Source organism: Equus przewalskii, chromosome 10 (genome assembly GCF_037783145.1).
Source record: "Equus przewalskii isolate Varuska chromosome 10, EquPr2, whole genome shotgun sequence".
Classification (NCBI taxonomy): domain Eukaryota; kingdom Metazoa; phylum Chordata; class Mammalia; order Perissodactyla; family Equidae; genus Equus; species Equus przewalskii.
The window spans coordinates 48,935,246-48,954,869 of record NC_091840.1 but is presented as its reverse complement, the minus strand read 5'-3'; the positions used below and the strand labels follow the sequence as shown (position 1 = coordinate 48,954,869).

Sequence of the window (19,624 nt, the reverse complement as noted above, 5' to 3'; positions counted from 1 at the left end):
GTTAGACGCTGTGCTAAACATTCACCATGGATGACCTCTTCACCCCTCACACAGTCCAAGGAGGCAGGCACTTACTCCCCCAGCTTACAGAGGGAGAAGCAGAGGTGGAGAACAGTGAGGCCACTTGCTCACTGTGGTGGTGCCAGAACTGGAACCTGCTGCTGCCTGATTCCTGTCTGTGCTTGTGACACAAGGCCAGGCAAGTGCCCGCTTGGGAGCTGGGCGTGAAATCCACACCCCTCCTTCTGAATGTCAGCCTCCCTCTCTGGCCCTCTGAGCACTCCCTCCCAGGTGCTGTGAGGACCACAGGAGATCCTGGGAATGCACTTTGCTAGAACAGGGGTCCAGCAAGCACCCCCAGCAAGCCTCTTAGCTCCAGCCTAGTCTGAGCCTGGATTACCCCATTGACAGGGCTGTCCCAAGTCAGAGGAAGGTCTGGGGCGGGGGCCCAGGAGATTGACAGCGGGCAGAGGGTGATTTATGTACTCACTTGGTATGGAGGCTGCCTCTCTGTGGGCCTGGATGCTCACCCTGCTCAGGTCCATCCTCCTCTGGGTGAGGAGGGCCAGGTCCCAGGCCTGCCGCTGTCCATACAGAGCCACCAGGCGTGAGGCCACCTCTGGGCCACTGGCCTCTACTTGAGCCACAGTCTCACCGGGAGAGTGCCTGGAGTGTGCATCAGGCAGCCGAAGCTGGAACTCCTTCGGCTCCTTCTTTTCCCTTGACTCCAAGTACCAGGGCCATTGCAGCTCAGCTCCACCGGCCATCTCTGCCTGGGCTGGGGGGGCCTTGGGGATGTTCACAGGGGAGGGGTTGGTGGTGAGGGGCGGCAGGCAGGGAATGGTGGCCTCCCTTGGCCCATACCATCTCCCAAAGCAAGACTCCCATGGGGATCATTCCTCTTAGCCTGGTAAACTCCTATTCAGCATTCAGAACCCAGTTTTGTAAACCCCAGGGCATCTGCCAATAGATGGTGTTGGCAGAAGGGAGGGAAAGGGGAGTGGTAGGAAAAGCCTTAGGAAGGAGGAGCCCAGAGATAGCTGGGAGACACTGGAAGAGGTCAGGTTACTTGGGTGGGGCCAGTCAGGAGAGTGAAGGGGTGGGAACGGGAGGCTGGGTGAACGGGACTTGGGACACTCACTGTTCTGTGCTCCTCCGAGTCTTCTGTCTCCTGGGCCTGGACTCCTGGGACCAAGTCTTGAGCTGCCATGCTGACAGGAGGAGGGGTTGGGGGAGAGGCGGAGAAGACGGTGGGCTTTTAGAGCCCAGGGTTGAGCTCAGGCCTGCCGACTCCCAGGTCTCCTCAGACCTCTCCTGGCCCTGGGGCACCAATGGAGAACTGAGCTCACTCAGCCAGGGCGGGAACAAAAGTCACCCAGAGAAAACCACATGGGGGTGTGGCCAGGGGAGGGAGCGGCATCACACGCCTGGGCAGAGCAGGGACACACAGCAGGGCCCGCAGGCCACATCCGCGGGAAGGCAGGGGTGGGCTTCGGCAGGCCGCTGTGCCTGGAGCAGAGTCTTCCAGGAGCACCCCGCCAGCCCACCCCCAGGGCCTGCCCACAGAGTGGGTGCAGACTCTCCAGGCAGGTGGGTGTGGGGTCTGGCCCGCTCTCAGGATGGAGGGAGCCCCCTGAGTCTGCCAGGGCAGCTCCTTATTGCGAAAACTTACAGCCAGGTTAGGGAGCATCTTTTCCAGCTTCCCATGGTTTTTGGGGCTGCCTGAGCCCCGCTGCATATCCTGCCATGATACGAGGGGCACCCAGCTGTGTGTTCCGGGGCCCAGGGGGCTGTCTGCCTTGTGGGCAGCTCAGCGCTCAGCTAGTAAACACGCCCTGAAAGGGGGACAGCCTCTGCCTCCTCGCTGCAAAGCCAGGCCTCTGGGGAGCTGGGCAGGGCTTTCCTCCTCTTTATGGTCAACCAAGGAAGACTCCCACCAGCTGAGCTGTGTGTCAGAAATGGAGGGCAGACGGTAACTTACCCATTTCCTGTGGTGTAACAGTTTCTAGAGATGCTCTAATTTGACGTGGGCTGCAGGAGCCCAGGCCTACAGAGCTTCAGCCCACGGCTCACCTGGACACCGGGTCCTTGTGTGGCTGATCCATTTCTCTGAGCCTCAGTTTGTTCGTCCATTAAATGGGAAATCGCAGGTTTGCAAATTAAGCAAAAGCTCTGAGTAACCTGTAAAAATGTTATGTAAATGTTATTATTGTTATTATTATTATTTTTTTTTAATGGCCAATGAGCACCCTTGAGGACATTCTAACAGCCAGACTTACAAGGAGCGGAAAGTGCTGCCCTAAAAGGTGAGATGATCGCAGAGATTCGCTCCCTCCATGAAGGGCCCTGTGACCCTGTGTGGTGGGAGTTATGGCCTGGGAGAGGGATGTGGGTTTTTTTTCTCCTGACACCAACCGATTCTGACATCAACACTCTGGACTGAATTCATTCCTGACAGGAATCCCTGAGAGTTAGTGCAGACCCCCGGGTGGAAGGGCTCCGTCCCTCAAGACTGCTCCCCACTTCAGACACCAGTTACAAATGGCATCCCCAGGTTACCCCCTTTCTATCTGACCTAGTGACAAATTCAGAGGTCCCCACAACACCCCATCAGGTTCAATGATTTGCTAGAACGACTCACAAGACTCAGGAAAACACTTTACTTACTGGTTTATTATAAAGGATGCAACTTAGGAACAGCCAGATGGAAGAGATGCAGAGGGCAAGGGTTAGAGGTTTCAGGAATGATTGATTAAACTGTGGGCCTTGGTGACTAACTGATTCTCCAGCCCCTCTCCCTGGAGGTGGAGGTCGTGCCTTGGTCTTTCTGGCCACCAGCCCCCATTCTGGAGTTCCCTAGGGGCCTCCAGCCACCAGTTGTCTCATTGGCATACAGAAGGCTCTCTCCTGATTGCAGAGATTCCAAGGGTTTTAGGAGCTGTGCGCCAGGAACTGGGGACAAGAACCAAACATTTGTTTTTTATCGTATCACAAGGGGGCTGCCAGGATTTTGGGTAACATGGGAGACCCCAGGTCTTGGAGGCCAAGGCCAGGCAGAGAGAGGCCGATGGAGCAGAACAATAGCAGAGAAAGATGTTCCTGCCTGTCCTCACACGCCTCCCCAGCCAAGCAAAATCCCTGGGGGCCCAGTCACCTGTCCCCCTTTCTCTGTGACGTGAGTGTGTGAGCCTCAGTGCCCCTATGCTATCAGACATGGAGTCCGGGAATCCTGGACTAATCCTTTCATTTTGGGCACGTCAAGAAAGACAGCGGAAGGGGGCACGGGGGCCCAGAGAAGAAAGCAGACGTACTCAGATCAGACAGCACGACAGTGGCCAAGCTGGGGCTGGGAGCCAGGTCTCTGGATACCCAGGTCAAGGATTTTTCCTCTTCTAGTACATTCTATTTAATTCTGGGTCAGCCGGGTTGGGGTGTAAGGATGTGGGATTTGGAGTCAGAAGGCCCAGCTCTGCCCTTAGCAGTTTTATAACCTTGGACAAGTCATGTAACTTGCTAGGCCTCAATGTAGTACCCACATCTGTAAAATGGGGGTAATAATGCCTACTGCACAGGGTATAAAACCAAGAAATGCATGTGAATGCAGGAAACACCGCTGCTGGAGCGCGTGGTTGGTGCTCAGTACGAGTTCACCTCTCCTTTTTTTCTTATTTCGTCTGCCAAAATCCTACTCCTTTTCTAGGGGCCACCCCAAATGGCACTTCTCCTGTGAAGCCTTTCCTGCTTTGATCTTCCATCCCACGATTCATTAAGCATATCCCAGGATGCCTTGCAGTTCAGCCATCAGTACCGGGAGGCTGGGTAGTGCCATGGAAAGTGCAAGGGGTTTTCATCTGGTGGGTCTGGGATCCAAGGCTGGCTCTGCCACCAGCTGAGTGCGACCTTGGGCAACACCTGCCTCTGTCTCTTGTCTGTAACGTGAGCTAAGTCCCAAAGTACTTGTGACAGTTAAATGAGTAAATACGAACGTGCCTAGCGCAAGACCTGGGACGCAGCAGAGGGTCAAGAGACCTCAGTTAATTTCTCCTTCTTCTTAAGATTGTGGGTTCCTTGAAGGCAGGTAACTGAGTCTTGTTTGTTTGGTAAGTAGAAAAACAGCTTAATACTTTGTATGGCATTGGTATCTAGATAATCTAGTTAATGAAGAAGTAATTTAAAATATTACTTTCATTTAATTTTAATTTCCAAGTAATATATGAATACAGTGCCATCATGAAAACTGCAAGCAATACAAGACGTTGCTCCACAGAGGTTACCACTGTTCCTAGTATGTTCTATGTCCTTCCAGATAGACAGACATGTAGACACACACACACCTTTATAAAATATACAGCTTGGTTTTGTAACCCAACGTATGTTTTGTTCTACAACATGCTTAATTTTTTTGTTGCATGATACTTGATGCTTACAGAAGAACCCTGCAGGGCACGTCGTCCCATGTGCCTTCTAGGATAATGCTGATGTCTCTTGGGATACAGGACTAGAAGCAGAACCCAGAGGTCATGCACCTTTTATATTCTAGTAAAAACCCTCAAGCCACCCTTCCAGATGACCGTGACCATATTCCTGTCCAGCTGCCAAGGGTGCATTGTTCCCCCACACCCTTGCCCACAGGCAGGAGGCGCAATGTACCTGTGCCCATCTCCCCGATGAGGAAGGAGGTAGAGCTGAACGTGGTGGGGATTTGATTGCTGATGGTGCGCTAGATGGTCAGAGCCCCAGGCTTTGTTCCCAGACTCCTCCTCTTCTCTAGCTGGGCTCACTCCCCTCGTGGCCTCATCCAGAGGCTTCTGATGCGGGGGCGGTGAGCCAAGGATTCGAAAGAAAGATTTCTTGGACTCTCAAGGTCTGGCAGTAGTGCTCTTTTATTTAGTGAATAGTATGGAATAGCATAGGGAAAGGACCCATGGGCAGGAGGAGCTGTTGCTGCTGCAAACGTGGGTTGAGAGTAGGGCTAAATTTAAGGCATCTGTATGTGAGTTATCTCTTTACAAGACAAAGGAAAGAATATGTTAAAAAGTCAATAAATGGTATCAGTGCAGGTGGGGTCTGGTTATTGGGTGGTCCTATAACTTTAGATAAGAATTGGACCTGATTAAGTCAGGATGTCTTATGCTTCCCCGAGGATGTTGGTGGTGGGGGGAGTCAGCTACATGAGGTTACCAGACAAGCACAATAAACAAGACTTAAGTCCTTGCTGTCCCCATTAAGAGTTTCTAGAGATAAGGTCATCCCCCCTTCCTCCTGGTGCAGAGAGGGAGACACCCCCACACGTGGAGACTTCCTTTACAAATGCAAATGTCTCTCATCAAAGAGTAAGCAAATTCCACTCCTCAGAGCCTCCTTCCTGTCTGCAGTTTTTAAAAGTAACCAGCCTAAAATAATCCTCATCACCCTCCATGGGCCGATGATTCCCACATTTGTATCTTCAGCCCTGATCATTCCTCAGAATTCCACAATCTTTATCCAGCAGCCTCTTCCACCTCCCCACTTGGGCAAATCATAGCTGTCTCCAGTTGGACACCCCAGGTTGGAGGTCCTGATTTCACCACCTCCATCCCCTCCCTCCCTCCAGCCTTCCCTGCTCACACGCTCTTCATTTCAGGAAGGGACTGCTTGGGCCCAAAACATTGGGGCCATCTTTTTTTTTTAAATTTAGTTAATTAGTTAATTTTTATTGCAATAACATTGGTTTATAACGTTATATAAATTACAGGTATATGTCATAATGTATTTCAGATTCTGTGTCGATTACCTCGTGTTCACCACCCAAAGACTACTTACCACCCACACCACAAACACGTGCCTAATGACCCCTTTCACTCTCCTCCCTACCCGCTTCTCCTCTGGGAGCCACCAATCCAATCTCTGTCTTTATGTGTTTGTCATTTTTATCTTCTACTCATGAGTGAGATCACATGGTATTTGACTTTCTCCCTCTGACTTACTTCGCTTAGCATAATACCCTCAAGGTCCATCCATGTTGTCACAAATGGCCCAGTTTCATCATTTTTTTATGGCTGACTAATAGTCCATCGTGTATAAATATCACATCTTTATCCATTCATCCCTTGATGGGCGCCTAGGTTGTTTCCAAGTCTTGGCTATTGTGAATAGTGCTGTGATGAACATGGGGGTGCATGCATCTTTACACATTCACGTTTTCATGTTCTTTGGATAAATATCCAGCAGTGGAATAGCTAGATCGTATGGTAGTTCTAGTCTTAATTTTTTGAGGAATCTCCATACTGTTTTCCATAGTGGCTGCACCAGTTTGCACTCCCACCAGCAGTGTATGAGGGTTCCCTTCTCTCCACATCCTCTCCAATACTTGTTTACTGTCTTGTTAATTATAGCCATTCTCATGGGAGTGAGGTGATATCTCATTGTAGTTTTGATCTGCATTTCCCTGATAGTAAGTGATGTTGAACATCCTTTCATGTGCCTATTGGCCATCTGTATATCTTCTTTTGAGAAATGTCTGTTCAGATCTTTTCCCATTTTTTAACTGGGTTGTTAGTTTTTTTGTTGTTGACATGCATGAGTTCTTTGTATATTTTGGATATATTAACCCCTTATCAGATATATGGTTTGCAGATATCTTCTCTGAGTTGTTATGTTGTCTTTTCATTTTGTTGATGGTTTCCTTTGCTGTGCAGAAGATTTTCAGTTTGGTGTAGTCCCATTTGTTTATTTTTTCTACTGTTTCCCTTGCCCGGTCAGACATGGTACTTGAAAATATGCTACTATGACTGATGCTGAAGAGCATGCTGCCCATGTTTTCTTCTAGAAGTTTTGTGGTTTCAGGTCTTACATTCGAGTCTTTAATCCATTTTGAGTTGTTTTTTTGTGCATGGTGTAAGATAATGGTCTACTTTCATTCTTTTGCATGTGGCTGTCCAGTTTTCCCAACATCATTTGTTGAAGAGACTCTCCTTTCTCCATTGTATGTCCTTGGCTCCTTTGTCGAAAGATTAGCTGTCCATATATCTGTGGGTTTATTTCTGGGCTCTCAATTCTGTTCCATTGATCTGTGTGTCTGTTTTTGTGCCAATACCATGCTGTTTTGGTTATTATAGCTTTGTAGTATATGTTGAAATCAGGGAGTGTGATACCACCAGCTTTGTTCTTTTTTCTCAGGATTGCTTTGGCTATTTAGGGTCTTTTGCTGTTCCATATAAATTTTAGGATTCTTTGCTCTATTTTTGTGAAAAATGTTGTTGGAACTTTGGTAGGGATTGCATTGAATCTATAGATTGCTTTAGAAAGTATGGGCATTTTAACTATGTTAATTCTTCCAATCCAAGAGCACAGAATATCTTTCCATTTCTTTGTGTCTTCTTTTATTTCTTTCAACAATGTATTATAGTTTTCAGTGTACAGGTCTTTCACCTCTTTGGTTAAGTTTATTCCTAGATATTTTATTCTTTTTGTTGCAATAGTAAATGGGATTGAATTCTTAATTTCTCTTTCTGCTGCTTCATTGTTAGCGTGTAGAAACACAATGGATTTTCGCATGTTGATTTTGTATCCTGCAACTTTACCATATTCATTTATTATTTCTAAAAGTTTTTTAGTGGAATCTTAAGAGTTTTATATATATAAAATCATGTTGTCTGCAAAAGGTGACAGTTTCACTTCTTCCTTTCCAATATGGATCCCTTTTATTTCTTTTTCTTGCCTGATTGCTCTGGCTAGGACTTCCAATACTATGTTAAGTAAGAGTGGTGAAAGTGGGCATCTTTGTCTGGTTCCTGTTCTTAGAGGGATAGCTTTCAGTTTTTCTCCATTGAAAATAATGTTAGCTGTGGGTTTGTCATATATGGCCTTTATTACGTCGAGGTACTTTCCTTCTCTACCCATTTTATTCAGAGTTTTAATTTTATCATACATGGATGCTGTATCTTGTCAAATGCTTTCTCTGCATCTATTGAGATGATCATGTGATTTTTATTCCTCATTTTGTTAATACAGTGTATCATGTTGATTGATTTGTGCATATTGAACCATCCCTTTATCCCTGGAATATATCCCACTTGATCATGGTGTATGATCTTTTTAATGTATTGTTGCATTCAATTTGGTAGTATTTTGTTGAGAATTTTTGCATTGATGTTCATCAGTGATATTGGCCTGTAATTTAATTTTTCTGTGTTGTCCTTGTCTGGTTTTGGTATCAGGGCAATGTTGGCTTCATAGAATGAGTTAGGAAGCTTCCCCTCCTCTTCAATTTTTTGGAAGAGTTTGAGAAGGATAGGTATTAAGTCTGCTTTGAATATTTGATAGAATTCACCAAGGAAGCCGCCTGGTGCTGGACTTTTATTTTTGGGGAGGTTTTTGATTATTGTTTTTGTCTTCTTCTTGGTGATTGGTCTAATTCAAATTCTCTATTTCTTCTTGATTCAGTTTTGGGAGGTTGTATAATTCTAAGAATTTATCCATTTCTTCTAGATTATTCAATTTGTTGGCGTGTAGCTTTGCACAGTATTCTCTTACAATCTTTTGTATTTCTGAGGTGTCTGATGTAATTTCTCCTTTTTCATTTCTGATTTTATTTATTTGAGCCTCCTCTCTTTTTTTCTTGGTGAGTCTAGCTAAAGGTTTGTCAGTTTTGTTTATCTTTTCAAAGAACCAGCTTTTGATTTCATTGATTTTTTTTAGTCTTTATTCCATTTATTTTTGCTCTGATTTTTATTATTATCTTCCTTCTACTGATTTGGGGCTTTGTTTGTTCTTCTTTTTCCAGTTCCTTTAAGTGCGCTGTTAGATTGTTTATTTGAGATTTTTCTTGTCTGTTGAGATAGGCCTTAATTGCTATAAACTTCCCTGTTAGAATCACTTTTGCTGTATCCCACAGGTTTTGGCATGTTGTATTTTCATTTTCATTTTCATTTGTCTCCAGGTAATTTTTGATTTCTCCTTTGATTTCTTCATTGACCCAATTATTGCCAGTAGCATTTTGTTTAATCTCCACGTATTTGTGGCTTTTCCAATTTTCTTCATGTATGTGATCTCTAGTTTCGTACCTTTGTGGTCAGAAAAGATACTTGGTATTATTTCAGTCTTCTTAAGTTTATTGAGACTTATTTTGTGGCCTCATATGTGACCTATCTTGGAGAATGTCCCATGTGCATTTGAAAAGAATGAATATTCTGTGGTTTTTGGATGGAATGTTCTGTATATATCTTCTAAGTCCATCTGGTCTAACATGACATTTAAGGCCAATGTCTCCTTATTGATCTTCTGTTTGGATCATCTATCTATTGGTGTAACTGGAGTATTAAAGTCCCCTACTATCATTTGTACTGTCTATTTCTCCTTTTATGTCTGTTAACAATTGATTTATATATTTAGGTGCTCCTATGTTGGGTGCATAGATATTTAAAAGTGTTACATCCTCTTGTTATATTGTTCCCTTTATCATTATATAGTGCCCTTCTTTGTATCTTGTTACAGTTTTTGTTTTGCAGTCTATTTTATCTGACATAAGTATTGCTACCTCAGCTTTCTTTTCATTGGCATTTGCATGGAGTAGCTTTTTCCATCCCTTCACTCTTCAGTCTTTAGGTCTGAAGAGTGTCTCTTGTATGCAGCATATATATGGGTCTTGTTTTTTTATCCAATCAGCCACCCTATATCTTTTGATTGGAGCATTTAGTCCATTGACATGTAAAGTAGCTGTTGATAAGTATGCACTTATTGCCATTTTGTTACTTTTTTTCTGGGTGTTTTAGTAGTTCTTCTTTATTCCTTTCTTCTTCTTTTGCTCTCTTCTCTTGTGGTTTGACCTTCTTTAATATTATGTTTGGGTTCCTTTCTCTTAATTTTTTGTGGATTTATTATAGGTTTCTGGTTTGTGATTACCATGAAGTTCATATATAATAACCTACATATATAGCAATCTATATTAAGTTGATGGTCTCTTAAGTTTGATCTCTTGCTAAAAGCTCTGCTCTTTTACTTCCCTCCTCCCACAGTTTATGTTTTTGATATCATGTCTAATGTCTTTTTTTTGTGTGTATCCATTACCCTCTTATCATGGAAGTAGGTAATTTTAGTACTTCCATCTTTTGACCTTCATAGGTGGTTGATCTGCCACTTTTACTGTATTTTTGTCTTTACCAGTGATTTTATTGCTTTTTTTTTTTTTGTTGAAATTTTCTTATTCCTATTTGTGGTCTTCTCTTTACCACTTAAATAGGTCCCTGTAGCATTTCTTGTAAGACTGGTTTCTCAGCGATTAACTCCTTTAATTTTTTCTCTCTGGGTAACTCTTTATCTCTCCTTCCATTCTGAATGCTAACCTTGCCAGGTAGAGTTTTCTTGGCTATAGTTTTTTCCCTTAAAGAATTTTAAGTATATCATGCCACTCCCTTCTAGCCTGTAAGGTTTCTGCTGAGAAGTCAGCTGACAGTCTTATGGGGTTTCCTTTGTATGTCACTTGTTGCCTTTCTCTTGCAGCTTTTAGGATTCTCTCTTTATCTTTAATTCTTGACGGTTTAATTATAATGTGTCATAGTGTGGGCCTCTTTGGGTTTATCTTTTTGGTGCTTTCTGTGCTTCTTGTACCTGGATGTCTGTTTCCTTCCTTAGGTTAGGAAAGTTTTCAGCTGTGATTTCTTCAAGTAGATTCTCTGCCCCTTTGTCTCTCTCTTCTCCTTATTGGACACCTATACTACGAATGTTAGTGCCCTTGGTGTTGTCTGAGATGTCCCTTAGACTGTTCTCATTCTTTTAAATTCTTTTTTCTTTTATCTGTTCAGCTTGGATGATTTCCTCTAGTCTTTTGTCCAGCTTGCTGATTGGTTCTTCTGTATCATCTACTCTGCTATTGAGTCCTTCTAGTGAATTTTTCATTTCTAGTATTATATTCTTCATTTCTGATTGGTTCTTTTTTATGTTTTCTGATTCTTTGTTGATGTTCTCACTGTGTTCATCCATTCTTCTCCCAAGATCAGTGAGCATCCTTATGACTTTTTGTTTGAACTCTTTGTCAGGTAGATTGTTTATTTCTGTTTCATTTAGTTCTTTTTCTGGGGTTTTGTCCTGTTCCCTTACTTGGAATGTATTCCTTTGTCTCCTCATATTGGCTCTTTCTCTGTGCTTATATCTCTGTATAAGGTGGGTCAGCTACACCTCCTGATCTTGGAAAGGTGGGCTTATGTAAGAGATGCCTTATGAGGCCAAGCAGTGTGTTTCCCTCTTGTCACCAGTCCAAATGTTCCATGAGTGACCCCTGTGTGGGCTACTTGTTTCCTTCTATTGTGGCAGGGTTGTTCTTGCTGCAGGTGCCTGGGGAGGCTAGACTGTCCTCCTGGCCAGCTGGTTGTAATGCTCAGCTCTGTGTGGCTGCTATGGACCCTTCAGTCACTTTATCAGGCATGGGGAGCCCCAGCAGAGTTAGCCTCAAAGTCTAATAGCACATTCCTGTTGCAGGTTTTCTCTTAAGTGAGTAGGCCCCCAGCATGGCTGATTGCTAGGCTGAGGGGCTTACAGTTGCTGTAGGCCTCCATCCTGCAAGGCTGTTGTCAGCTCTCTCAGCATTGCAGCTGCATAGGACTGGCCCCAGGCACGGAAACACCCAATTGTTTCAGGCCTTGAAGGTGAGACTGATCCCCTATGTGGCTGTTTGAGAAACACAATTCTTCTGCAGCTGACAAGCCCCACTGCCCACAGGGCCACACACACCGTCAACACGGTCCTGCCTCATGTGCGAGCCCTGACCCCCTGAAGCAGACCCAGTCGCCCCACTGCAGAGGCCTCACACACTCCACTGGCTCCTCACACACACTCTGCCCCACTTGCCTGGCTGCAGAGGTTCTAGGCACCCCGCCTATGCTGGCCCGCAGGTTTCCCCAGGGCTTGCTGTTGGGTGGGGCCAGTCCCTAGGGCAGGCTGCCTGCCCTGGCTGAGCTGGATTAAATCAGTGCTCTGGTGGGTGGGGCACACCCTGTGCTAACAGACCAGGGGAAGAACTCCCATGGTGTCTGCCAGCATCTGTGTCAGCGTGCCTGTACTTGGTCACAATAATGGCTGCCACCCATGTCTCAGTCCCTGGAGAGCTCTCACCGAGATGCACCCAGAGCTTATCAGGTGAGTCTCTTTTCATGAAAGGACTGTGCACCTTTCTTTCTGTTGATTTTAGATTGCTTTCCAAAACAGGTGAATTTGTGCATGGGCCCTTTAAGAGCTGGCTTTTTTTCCCCCCTAATGACTCACAGCTTTTCTAGGGGTATTCCCCGTTGTTGTTAATGGCCAGCAAAGCCAGGTATTATGACACTCATCTGGGTTGTGCTGAGTCAAAGGATGCTTATAGTGGTAACGCTCCCTCTTTGAGGTCCCCTTTCCTCCAGGGAAGGCTGCGTACCTTAGGATTGCTCCCGGCTGGCCATGAAGCACGGCAGCTTGGGAAGGTGGCTTTCTTTTCTCTCCAGAGAGGAGTTTCTGCCTCTTCTACCTCAGTTAGGGCTGTCCATTGTTGCAGGGGTTCTTTTTATCCAGTTGTCAGTTCTCTCTCAGGGCTAATTGTTCCAAGTAGTTGTAAATTGGTCGTGTCCATGGCAGGAGGTGAGTTCAGAATCTGCCTATGTGGCCATCTTGACACCAACCTGGGTCATCTTTGACCCCTTTCTTTCTCTCAACCCCACATCCAATCTGTCATCAAGTCCCACTGATGCCGTCTTTTAAATAGATCTGAAACCTGATTCTTCTCCTCAAGCCCACTGATACCATTCTGATTTGGCCCGCCATCGTCTTGTACTCAGATCACTGCCGTCACCTCCTGACTATTCCCCCTGACTCTGACGTTACTCCTTTACTGTCTACTCTCAGTTCAGCAGCCAGAGTTACCCATTTGAAACATGAACCAGGTCAAGTTTCTGCTCAAAATCTTCCAACACTCCCCCATTTTACTCCAAGTAAAAGCCAGAGTCCTCCCAATGGTTCATGAGGCCCCATAAAATCTGGCTCCTGAAATATCCTACCTCTGTCTCCCTCCCTCTGCTCCAGCCCCTCTGATCTCCTGTCTGTTCCAGAACACACCAAGAATACTCTCACCTCAGGGCCTTTGCACTGGCTTTTCCATCCTCCTGGAATGATTTTCCCTAGAAGGCATGTTACCTCGCCTCCTAGAAAGTAGCAATCCCCACATCTCCTAGACCCCTTACTCTGCTTTATTTTTCTGTCCAGCTCTTTTCATCACCTGACCTTATAGAGTTATTGCTTTGTTTACTTTACTGTCACCTCCACCTGCCAATCTAATATTAGCTCCCTGAGGACAGAGACTTAGACTATTTTGTTCACTGTTGTACTGCTTGGGTGTCAAACAATGCCTGGCCCACAATATTAGCACAGTAAAAGCTGAATACGTTTACTACGTTTGAACGATTTTCTCTTTATCCTTCCAAACAGCTACTCACTCTGGCCACTAGATGGCACTCAAGTACTTTCCGGGCTTAGAAAAGAGGCGAGAGTTTGGTCAACGGAGGACCCATGGGGGCTCTCCCTCTGAGGTCTGAACTTTTGAAGTTATGTTTCTGGTGCTTGGGGTCTTTGCTCCCTTCCTGATGCTTCAAGACCTTTTACAAGTACATTAAAAACCCACATTTATTCCAATAATGCTAGTTTCTATTAAAAATGAGCGTGTGAGGATAATCCATATGTCCCACGTCCCACCAGAATAAAGTGATACTTTCCTTTTATATTTAAATGATTATGACTTGAATCCAAACCTGGATAACTTCTGGAAATTGGCCTCCTTGAAATTTCCCTCCTCCCAGCTGTGTCTGAAGTGTCCCAGGTGTTGTCTCAGGGAGGTTGTGAAGTCACTCAGTTTCTTCTCTGACCTCCTGGTCTTGCTACCTCGCTATTGCCTCCATTGTCTCAGACACTGTCTCCATCCTCCTGAGATGCTGGGCCCAGGGGTCTTCTCTGATCCACCATTCCTGGGGCACTCCTCTTTTCCTGTCCACTTCTGAAATGTGGGGCAGGCTCTCTCCAATTCTCCACGGCACAGCCGAGACCGTGATAGGAAGAAATGACTCTGAGCAAGACTCTGCTGAAGGATCACAGATAAAGGAAAGTAAATACAGCAGAGGGTGCCTTGCAGTGGCTGCTGCTGACATTGCTCCTAGAGCCTGAAGGCCAGGGCCAGCCCCGGTGCCCTTTCCCAGCTGGCAGTCTCTGTAGCTCTGGCTGGTCTCCACCTGACACTGGCAGATCATTCCTGAGCCCCAAGGCTCTCCAGCATCCTCCACACCTTGGAGGCTGGTCAGTCTGGCTTCAGACCTCCAGAAAGAGACCAGATTTCCCTCCATGTCTCCTCCACTCCTAACATAGACCCCAGCATGACCTCCTTCTAGGACGATGGATGTGGAAATGTCTGTTCTCGTCAGGCGTGTGGTCGGTCTTATGAGCCAACAAGGCAGTCCCAATGGCTTGACAATCCATTTCCCCAAAGTCTGTATATTTCAGGCTTAGATAAAACTGTGCACTGAACACCAATAGTTAAAATCTTTTGTTAAACAATATAATCCAGTCCATCCAGTTCCTCTCCTCTTCCCCCTCCTTCTAATCCTTTTCCCAGTGGGAAGTGAAGGAAATACCAGGACTCGGTGTCCCCCCCTACCACGGTCTGCTTTTAATCTGCAAACTTTGACAAGAATACGTACACTCACATCACCATCTTCAAGAACAGACAGTACCCTATAGGTGCAAAGCAGTCCCGAGGCATATTAAGGAAAAACACACAACTCCCTAGTTCTTCCAAAGGACACAATCAATTTCCATCTTTTACAACAGAACACACCCTCTGGCTCTGAGTGTGCCCATTTGACTTTCTCGATTGCATTTAAGTCTCACTCAAGGGCAATGATTGGTGCCTGCCTTACGTGTGCTAAAGGACCCACCATCAGGGTCCTCCTAGAACCCAGGAAAGACACATCAAAGTGTCCACTCTAGAAGGAAGAAATCACATGTAACTTTTTAGAAACACTTTTTACTCTGAAGACATTTCAAACTTACAGAAAAATTGCAGGAGTAGTACAGTGAACTCCCGCTTAACCTTTCCCTAGATGTCCCAATTATTAACATTATGACACACTGGCTTTCTAACTCTCTCTGTACACTTACTATTATTTTATCTTATTTTTAATTTTTAATTTTTTTGGTGATTATTTGAGAATAAGTTGCAGTTGTCATGACTTTTCACCTTTAAGGACTTCAGCATGTATATACTAAGAAAAGGACATTTTCTTTTCTTTTCTTTTTTTTTTGAGGCAGATTAGCCCTGAAATAACTGCTGCCAATCCTCCTCTTTTTTCTGAGGAAGACTGGCCCTGAGCTAACATCCATGCCCTTCTTGCTCTACTTCATATGTGGGACGCCTGCCACAGCATGGCTTGCCAAGTGGTGCCATGTCCGCACCTGGGATCCAAACTGGCAAACCCCGGGCCACCAAAGCGGAATGTGCACACTTAACCGCTGCACCACTGGGCTGGCCCGAAAAGGACATTTTCTTACATCACCATAGTACAATGAAAAGATTCAGAAAATTTAGCATAGATACAATACCACTACCCAATTACATGTGAATTTTAAAATGACACTTCCCCATTTTTCTTTAAATTAAATTATTAGAGTTACAAAAATAAAGTGTAGAAATATGTAGAGTAGAAAGTAAAAATGTCCCTTCGAATGGATAAAGAAGATGTGGTACATATACACAATGAATACTGCTCAGCCATAGGAAATGATGAAATCCGGCCACTTGTGACAACTTGGATGGACCTTGAGGGTATTACGCTAAGTGAAATAAGTCAGAAGAAGAAAGTTAAAAGCAGTATGATCTCACTCATAAGTAGAAGATAAAAACAACGACAAGCAAATACGCAGCAACAGGGATTGGATTGGTGGTAACCAGAGGGGAAGTGGGGAGGGAGCAGGGCGAAAGGGGTGATTAGGCACATGTGTGTGGGGATGGATGGTAAGTAGTCTTTGGGTGGTGAACAGGATGTAATCTACACAGAAATAAAAATATATTATGATGTACACCTGAAAGTTACATAATGTCATAATCCAATGCTACTGCAATAAAAATAAATAAATTAAAAAAAATAGTATCACAGAGCAATTAAAAAAATATTTAACACACACACACAAAAGTGAAAAGGTCCTTTAACTTCCCCCATCGTCCCATACACTCCCCAGGGGTAATCAGTGTTACCATTTTTACATGAATGCAGTAAACTTTTCTACAAAGTACATATATAAGACATGATTTTTTTGCAAGTTGAATCTTTTTCTCTTAGAGTCTTTTGCAGATCGTTCCATGTTAGTGCATATGGATCCGTCATCCTTTGTCCTTTCTGCAGTGGTATAGTGTTCCATGGTTTGGATGTACTAGAATTTACTTAATCAGTCCAGTTTGATGGAAATTTAGCTTGTTTTCATTTGTATTTTGCTGTGACCAACCACTCTGCAACAACCAACTTTGTACACACATATGTCTTTGTGCACACATGTGACTACCTCTCAGGGTTAGAATCCTAGAAAAGGAATTTCTCCATTGAAGGGAACACACGTTTAAAAATTTTGGTTCAGAAATGTGCTTTCCTTGGGAACTCACTTATTTTTCTCTTTCAAGCACCTCGTCAAGCAGCTGGCCATTGTGCCTCTTTGGTTTGTCCTCTAGGAAGGTTTTACATCAAGCATTTGGTCCATCTCTTAAGATTATGTACAAAATACAATCTTAGAGCATAGGCTTCACGTACCGCCTTAACTTTTGGTTCCATCTTATCTCTACTTTCATTTTAACTTTGATATATGTGGCAAATTAATACAATTTTTATTTTACTTTATATCTTTCTATGTATGTAAATTTGTATATCCAGTCCTTCTAGAACAAGATGGACTGTGAATACATAAAATGGTTGGCTTGAGGGTTTTAACGACAGTCCTGGGGTGTGGAGAGGGGCAGACGATAGCGTCTATTGAGTGGCATCTGCTTCCCGCCAGGCACTTTGCAGAGCTGGCTCACTTCATCTTCCCAATACTTTTCTAAGATGGGGGTCATCATCCCTAGTTTGCAGATGAGACCAGAACTGGGAGACTCCAAAGCCCATGTCCTCATCCCCGTGCCTCCCGCTGCCTCCGATGAGCCAAAGGTGAGCTCTCAGGGTACTGGTGAGTGTATCCACCTCCAAAAAGTGTACCCCTCGTCACTCCCAAGGCTGTATCTGAAAGGCAGTTGGGATGTGGGTAAGGATGTGCACCTTGAGGTTGCTCTGGCCCTTGCCACTTGGGGAGGCCTAAGCCTCTCCAAACACATCTGTGCCCATTGCGTTAAGTGGACTGTCATCCACTCCCTCTTCCTGGAGGCCTTGAGCTGTATAATACAGAGGTCAGATGATGGTCTCTTAGTGTGTGTGTCCAGCTCCATTGACAGCAATCAAAGCAAAAGGGCTTTGACTGCAGCACAAGGAACTGGAATTAGCTCTGGGATAGGACTTCTGCCCAGTGAGAGGTGCTAAGTGCAAAAATGAGTTAAGCACAGAGGTAAGCGTGGAATTCCCTTCTAGGAGCCTTTAAGAACAGGCCAAATCCTCAGCTGTCCGGGGCTAAGCGGGGAGAATTACTGAGGCCCCATGTGACAGCCCTGCTAAGCCTCCTTAGAAAACTATAAGTCCATGATGTCAACTGGTCATTAAACTAAATTACTCAACTCTCTTTTCTTTTTCTTTTCTTTTTTTTTTTTAAATACACTTTAACTTTTTATTTTATTTTATTTTTTTTTAAGATTTCTTTTTTTTTCCTTTTTCTCCCCAAAGCCCCCCGGTACATAGTTGTGTATTCTTCGTTGTGGGTTCCTCTAGTTGTGGCATGTGGGACGCTGCCTCAGCGTGGTCTGACGAGCAGTGCCATGTCCGCGCCCAGGATTCGAACCGACGAAACACTGGGCCGCCTGCAGCGGAGCGCGCGAACTTAACCACTCGGCCACGGGGCCAGCCCCTCAACTCTCTTTTCTTGAAAAACTCAGTTTAGGCCACCAGGTGGTGATAGTTCAACAGAAATGAGACTTTGCAGATATTTCTTTGAGCCACGAGAGAATGCATCCAAAGCAGTCTGGAAGGCTCTGGGACCAAAAGGGGGAAGCTTTCTTTGATCCCAGCGGGCCCATGGAGTGGGCTGGTTGAGGTGCAATGGGAGGTTGAGGTCTGTAGTTATTCCTGTTCAGGCCATAGAGAGAAACTCAGAGTTATGAAAGTTCTGAGGAGGAAGCAGCTGCCACCCATGAGATGTCTCTTCTACTTCTCAAGGATCTCCTGGGCTCCCACTGTGACTCCTTTTGGTCAGAGCACAGGACAGGGCCGTGTTGCCCAATGAATCTTGGGTGAGTCCACTTTCTCAAGGAGGTATGGCCTGGAATAATCAGAGCAAGGCCTTTTGACCTGAAGAGTTTCTCAGACCAGGGAGGTCGATGGCTGTGGGGATAGTCTCCAGGGAGATGTCACTGATCTTTGATTCTTGCCTGTCTTCTCCCTGGACTGTACCTTCTCTGAGGGCAGGGATCCTGTCTATCTTGTACACAACCATACTTCCCAGCATCTAACACAGTGTATTAGTTGTGGGTAGGAAGCTCAATATGTATTGCTGAATAAACAACTAAATAAATATGTTGTAGGACAAGAGCTGGTCTTTGGGGAGCTGTCCAGGGTCCTTACCTGGTCCTGGCTTCCTTTGGCAAATTGGTCCTTTGCCTTCTTGTCTTCTTCCCGGGGTTTTGCCACAAAACCTGCTCCTAATGTATTTGAAGAATTATATACTCCCTTGACCATGTTACTGTGCCCGTGGTGGCCACCAGGGATATTGCTGAATTAGGTCCAAAAGTGATTCTCTTTGCACAGAGCCAAACGTGTTAAATGTTTCAATCCTCGTCTGCATCTGTGGAGTTTTAAGTTCTCAATTCCAGTCCCTCCTACATCACTACAGTGAAGGGTGTGTGGTGGGAAAGTGGCAAGAAGTGGTGCTGGAGAAGCGAGCTGGGGTCAGATTGCAGAGGACTTAAGGCGTGAATTCACGGGGCAGGGAGTGTGTTTTGTCCATCTCTGAGGGCTCACAGCATCCAGAAGAATTCCAGGCATAAAGTAAGTGCTCAATAAAAGATACAAAATTTCCAATTGTGCAGAACTATCCAGAAGATATGGAAATTGCAGATGTGGCTCTATGCTCAGCCCCCTGGAATGGCTCAGTTAATGCCCTCTGGGGAGTAGGAGGTGAAGGATCCTTATTACCATTGATTTCTCACCTGTATGTGTTTACTCACATCTGGATTGACTAAAGGGGCCAGTTCTTGGTTCTTCCACAAGGCTTCACACTATCTCAGATCCTCATATAATGAGAGGTTAATAGAGAGAAGGTGAGAATCAGGAACACAGGCTAGAGCTGGGACTGAACCTGAGACCAGAGACTGCAGCTTGGCAAACAGGCTCTGGAGAATGGGGTTTTCTGCTGTCCAGCTCAGAAGCCAGTGGGTGAAGAGGTACAATTTCAGAGCCGCCCATATAAATGAACCAAGAGGTGGGTATAGGGAGTGATTTGGGGAAAGTGA

At 45.1% G+C, this 19,624-nt stretch overlaps 1 protein-coding gene across 3 annotated transcripts in view; it reads right to left on the bottom strand.

The window, feature by feature from the left end:
* The window catches only part of NLRP1 (NLR family pyrin domain containing 1), a 51,007-nt gene extending 49,641 nt beyond the window's left edge, over positions 1-1,366 (bottom strand). Inside the window, exons 1-2 of one of the 3 annotated variants that reach the window (XM_070563080.1) lie at positions 1,142-1,366; positions 491-788 (exon numbers count right to left, since the gene is read on the bottom strand). In XM_070563080.1, coding sequence (XP_070419181.1) covers positions 491-788; positions 1,142-1,210 — 367 coding nt within the window. In that variant the 5' untranslated portion in view covers positions 1,211-1,366. The remainder of the gene's footprint in view (positions 1-490; positions 789-1,141) is intronic. The other 2 variants (XM_070563081.1, XM_070563082.1) reach the window with 2 other exon arrangements.
* Between the last annotated feature and the right edge of the window lie 18,258 nt (positions 1,367-19,624).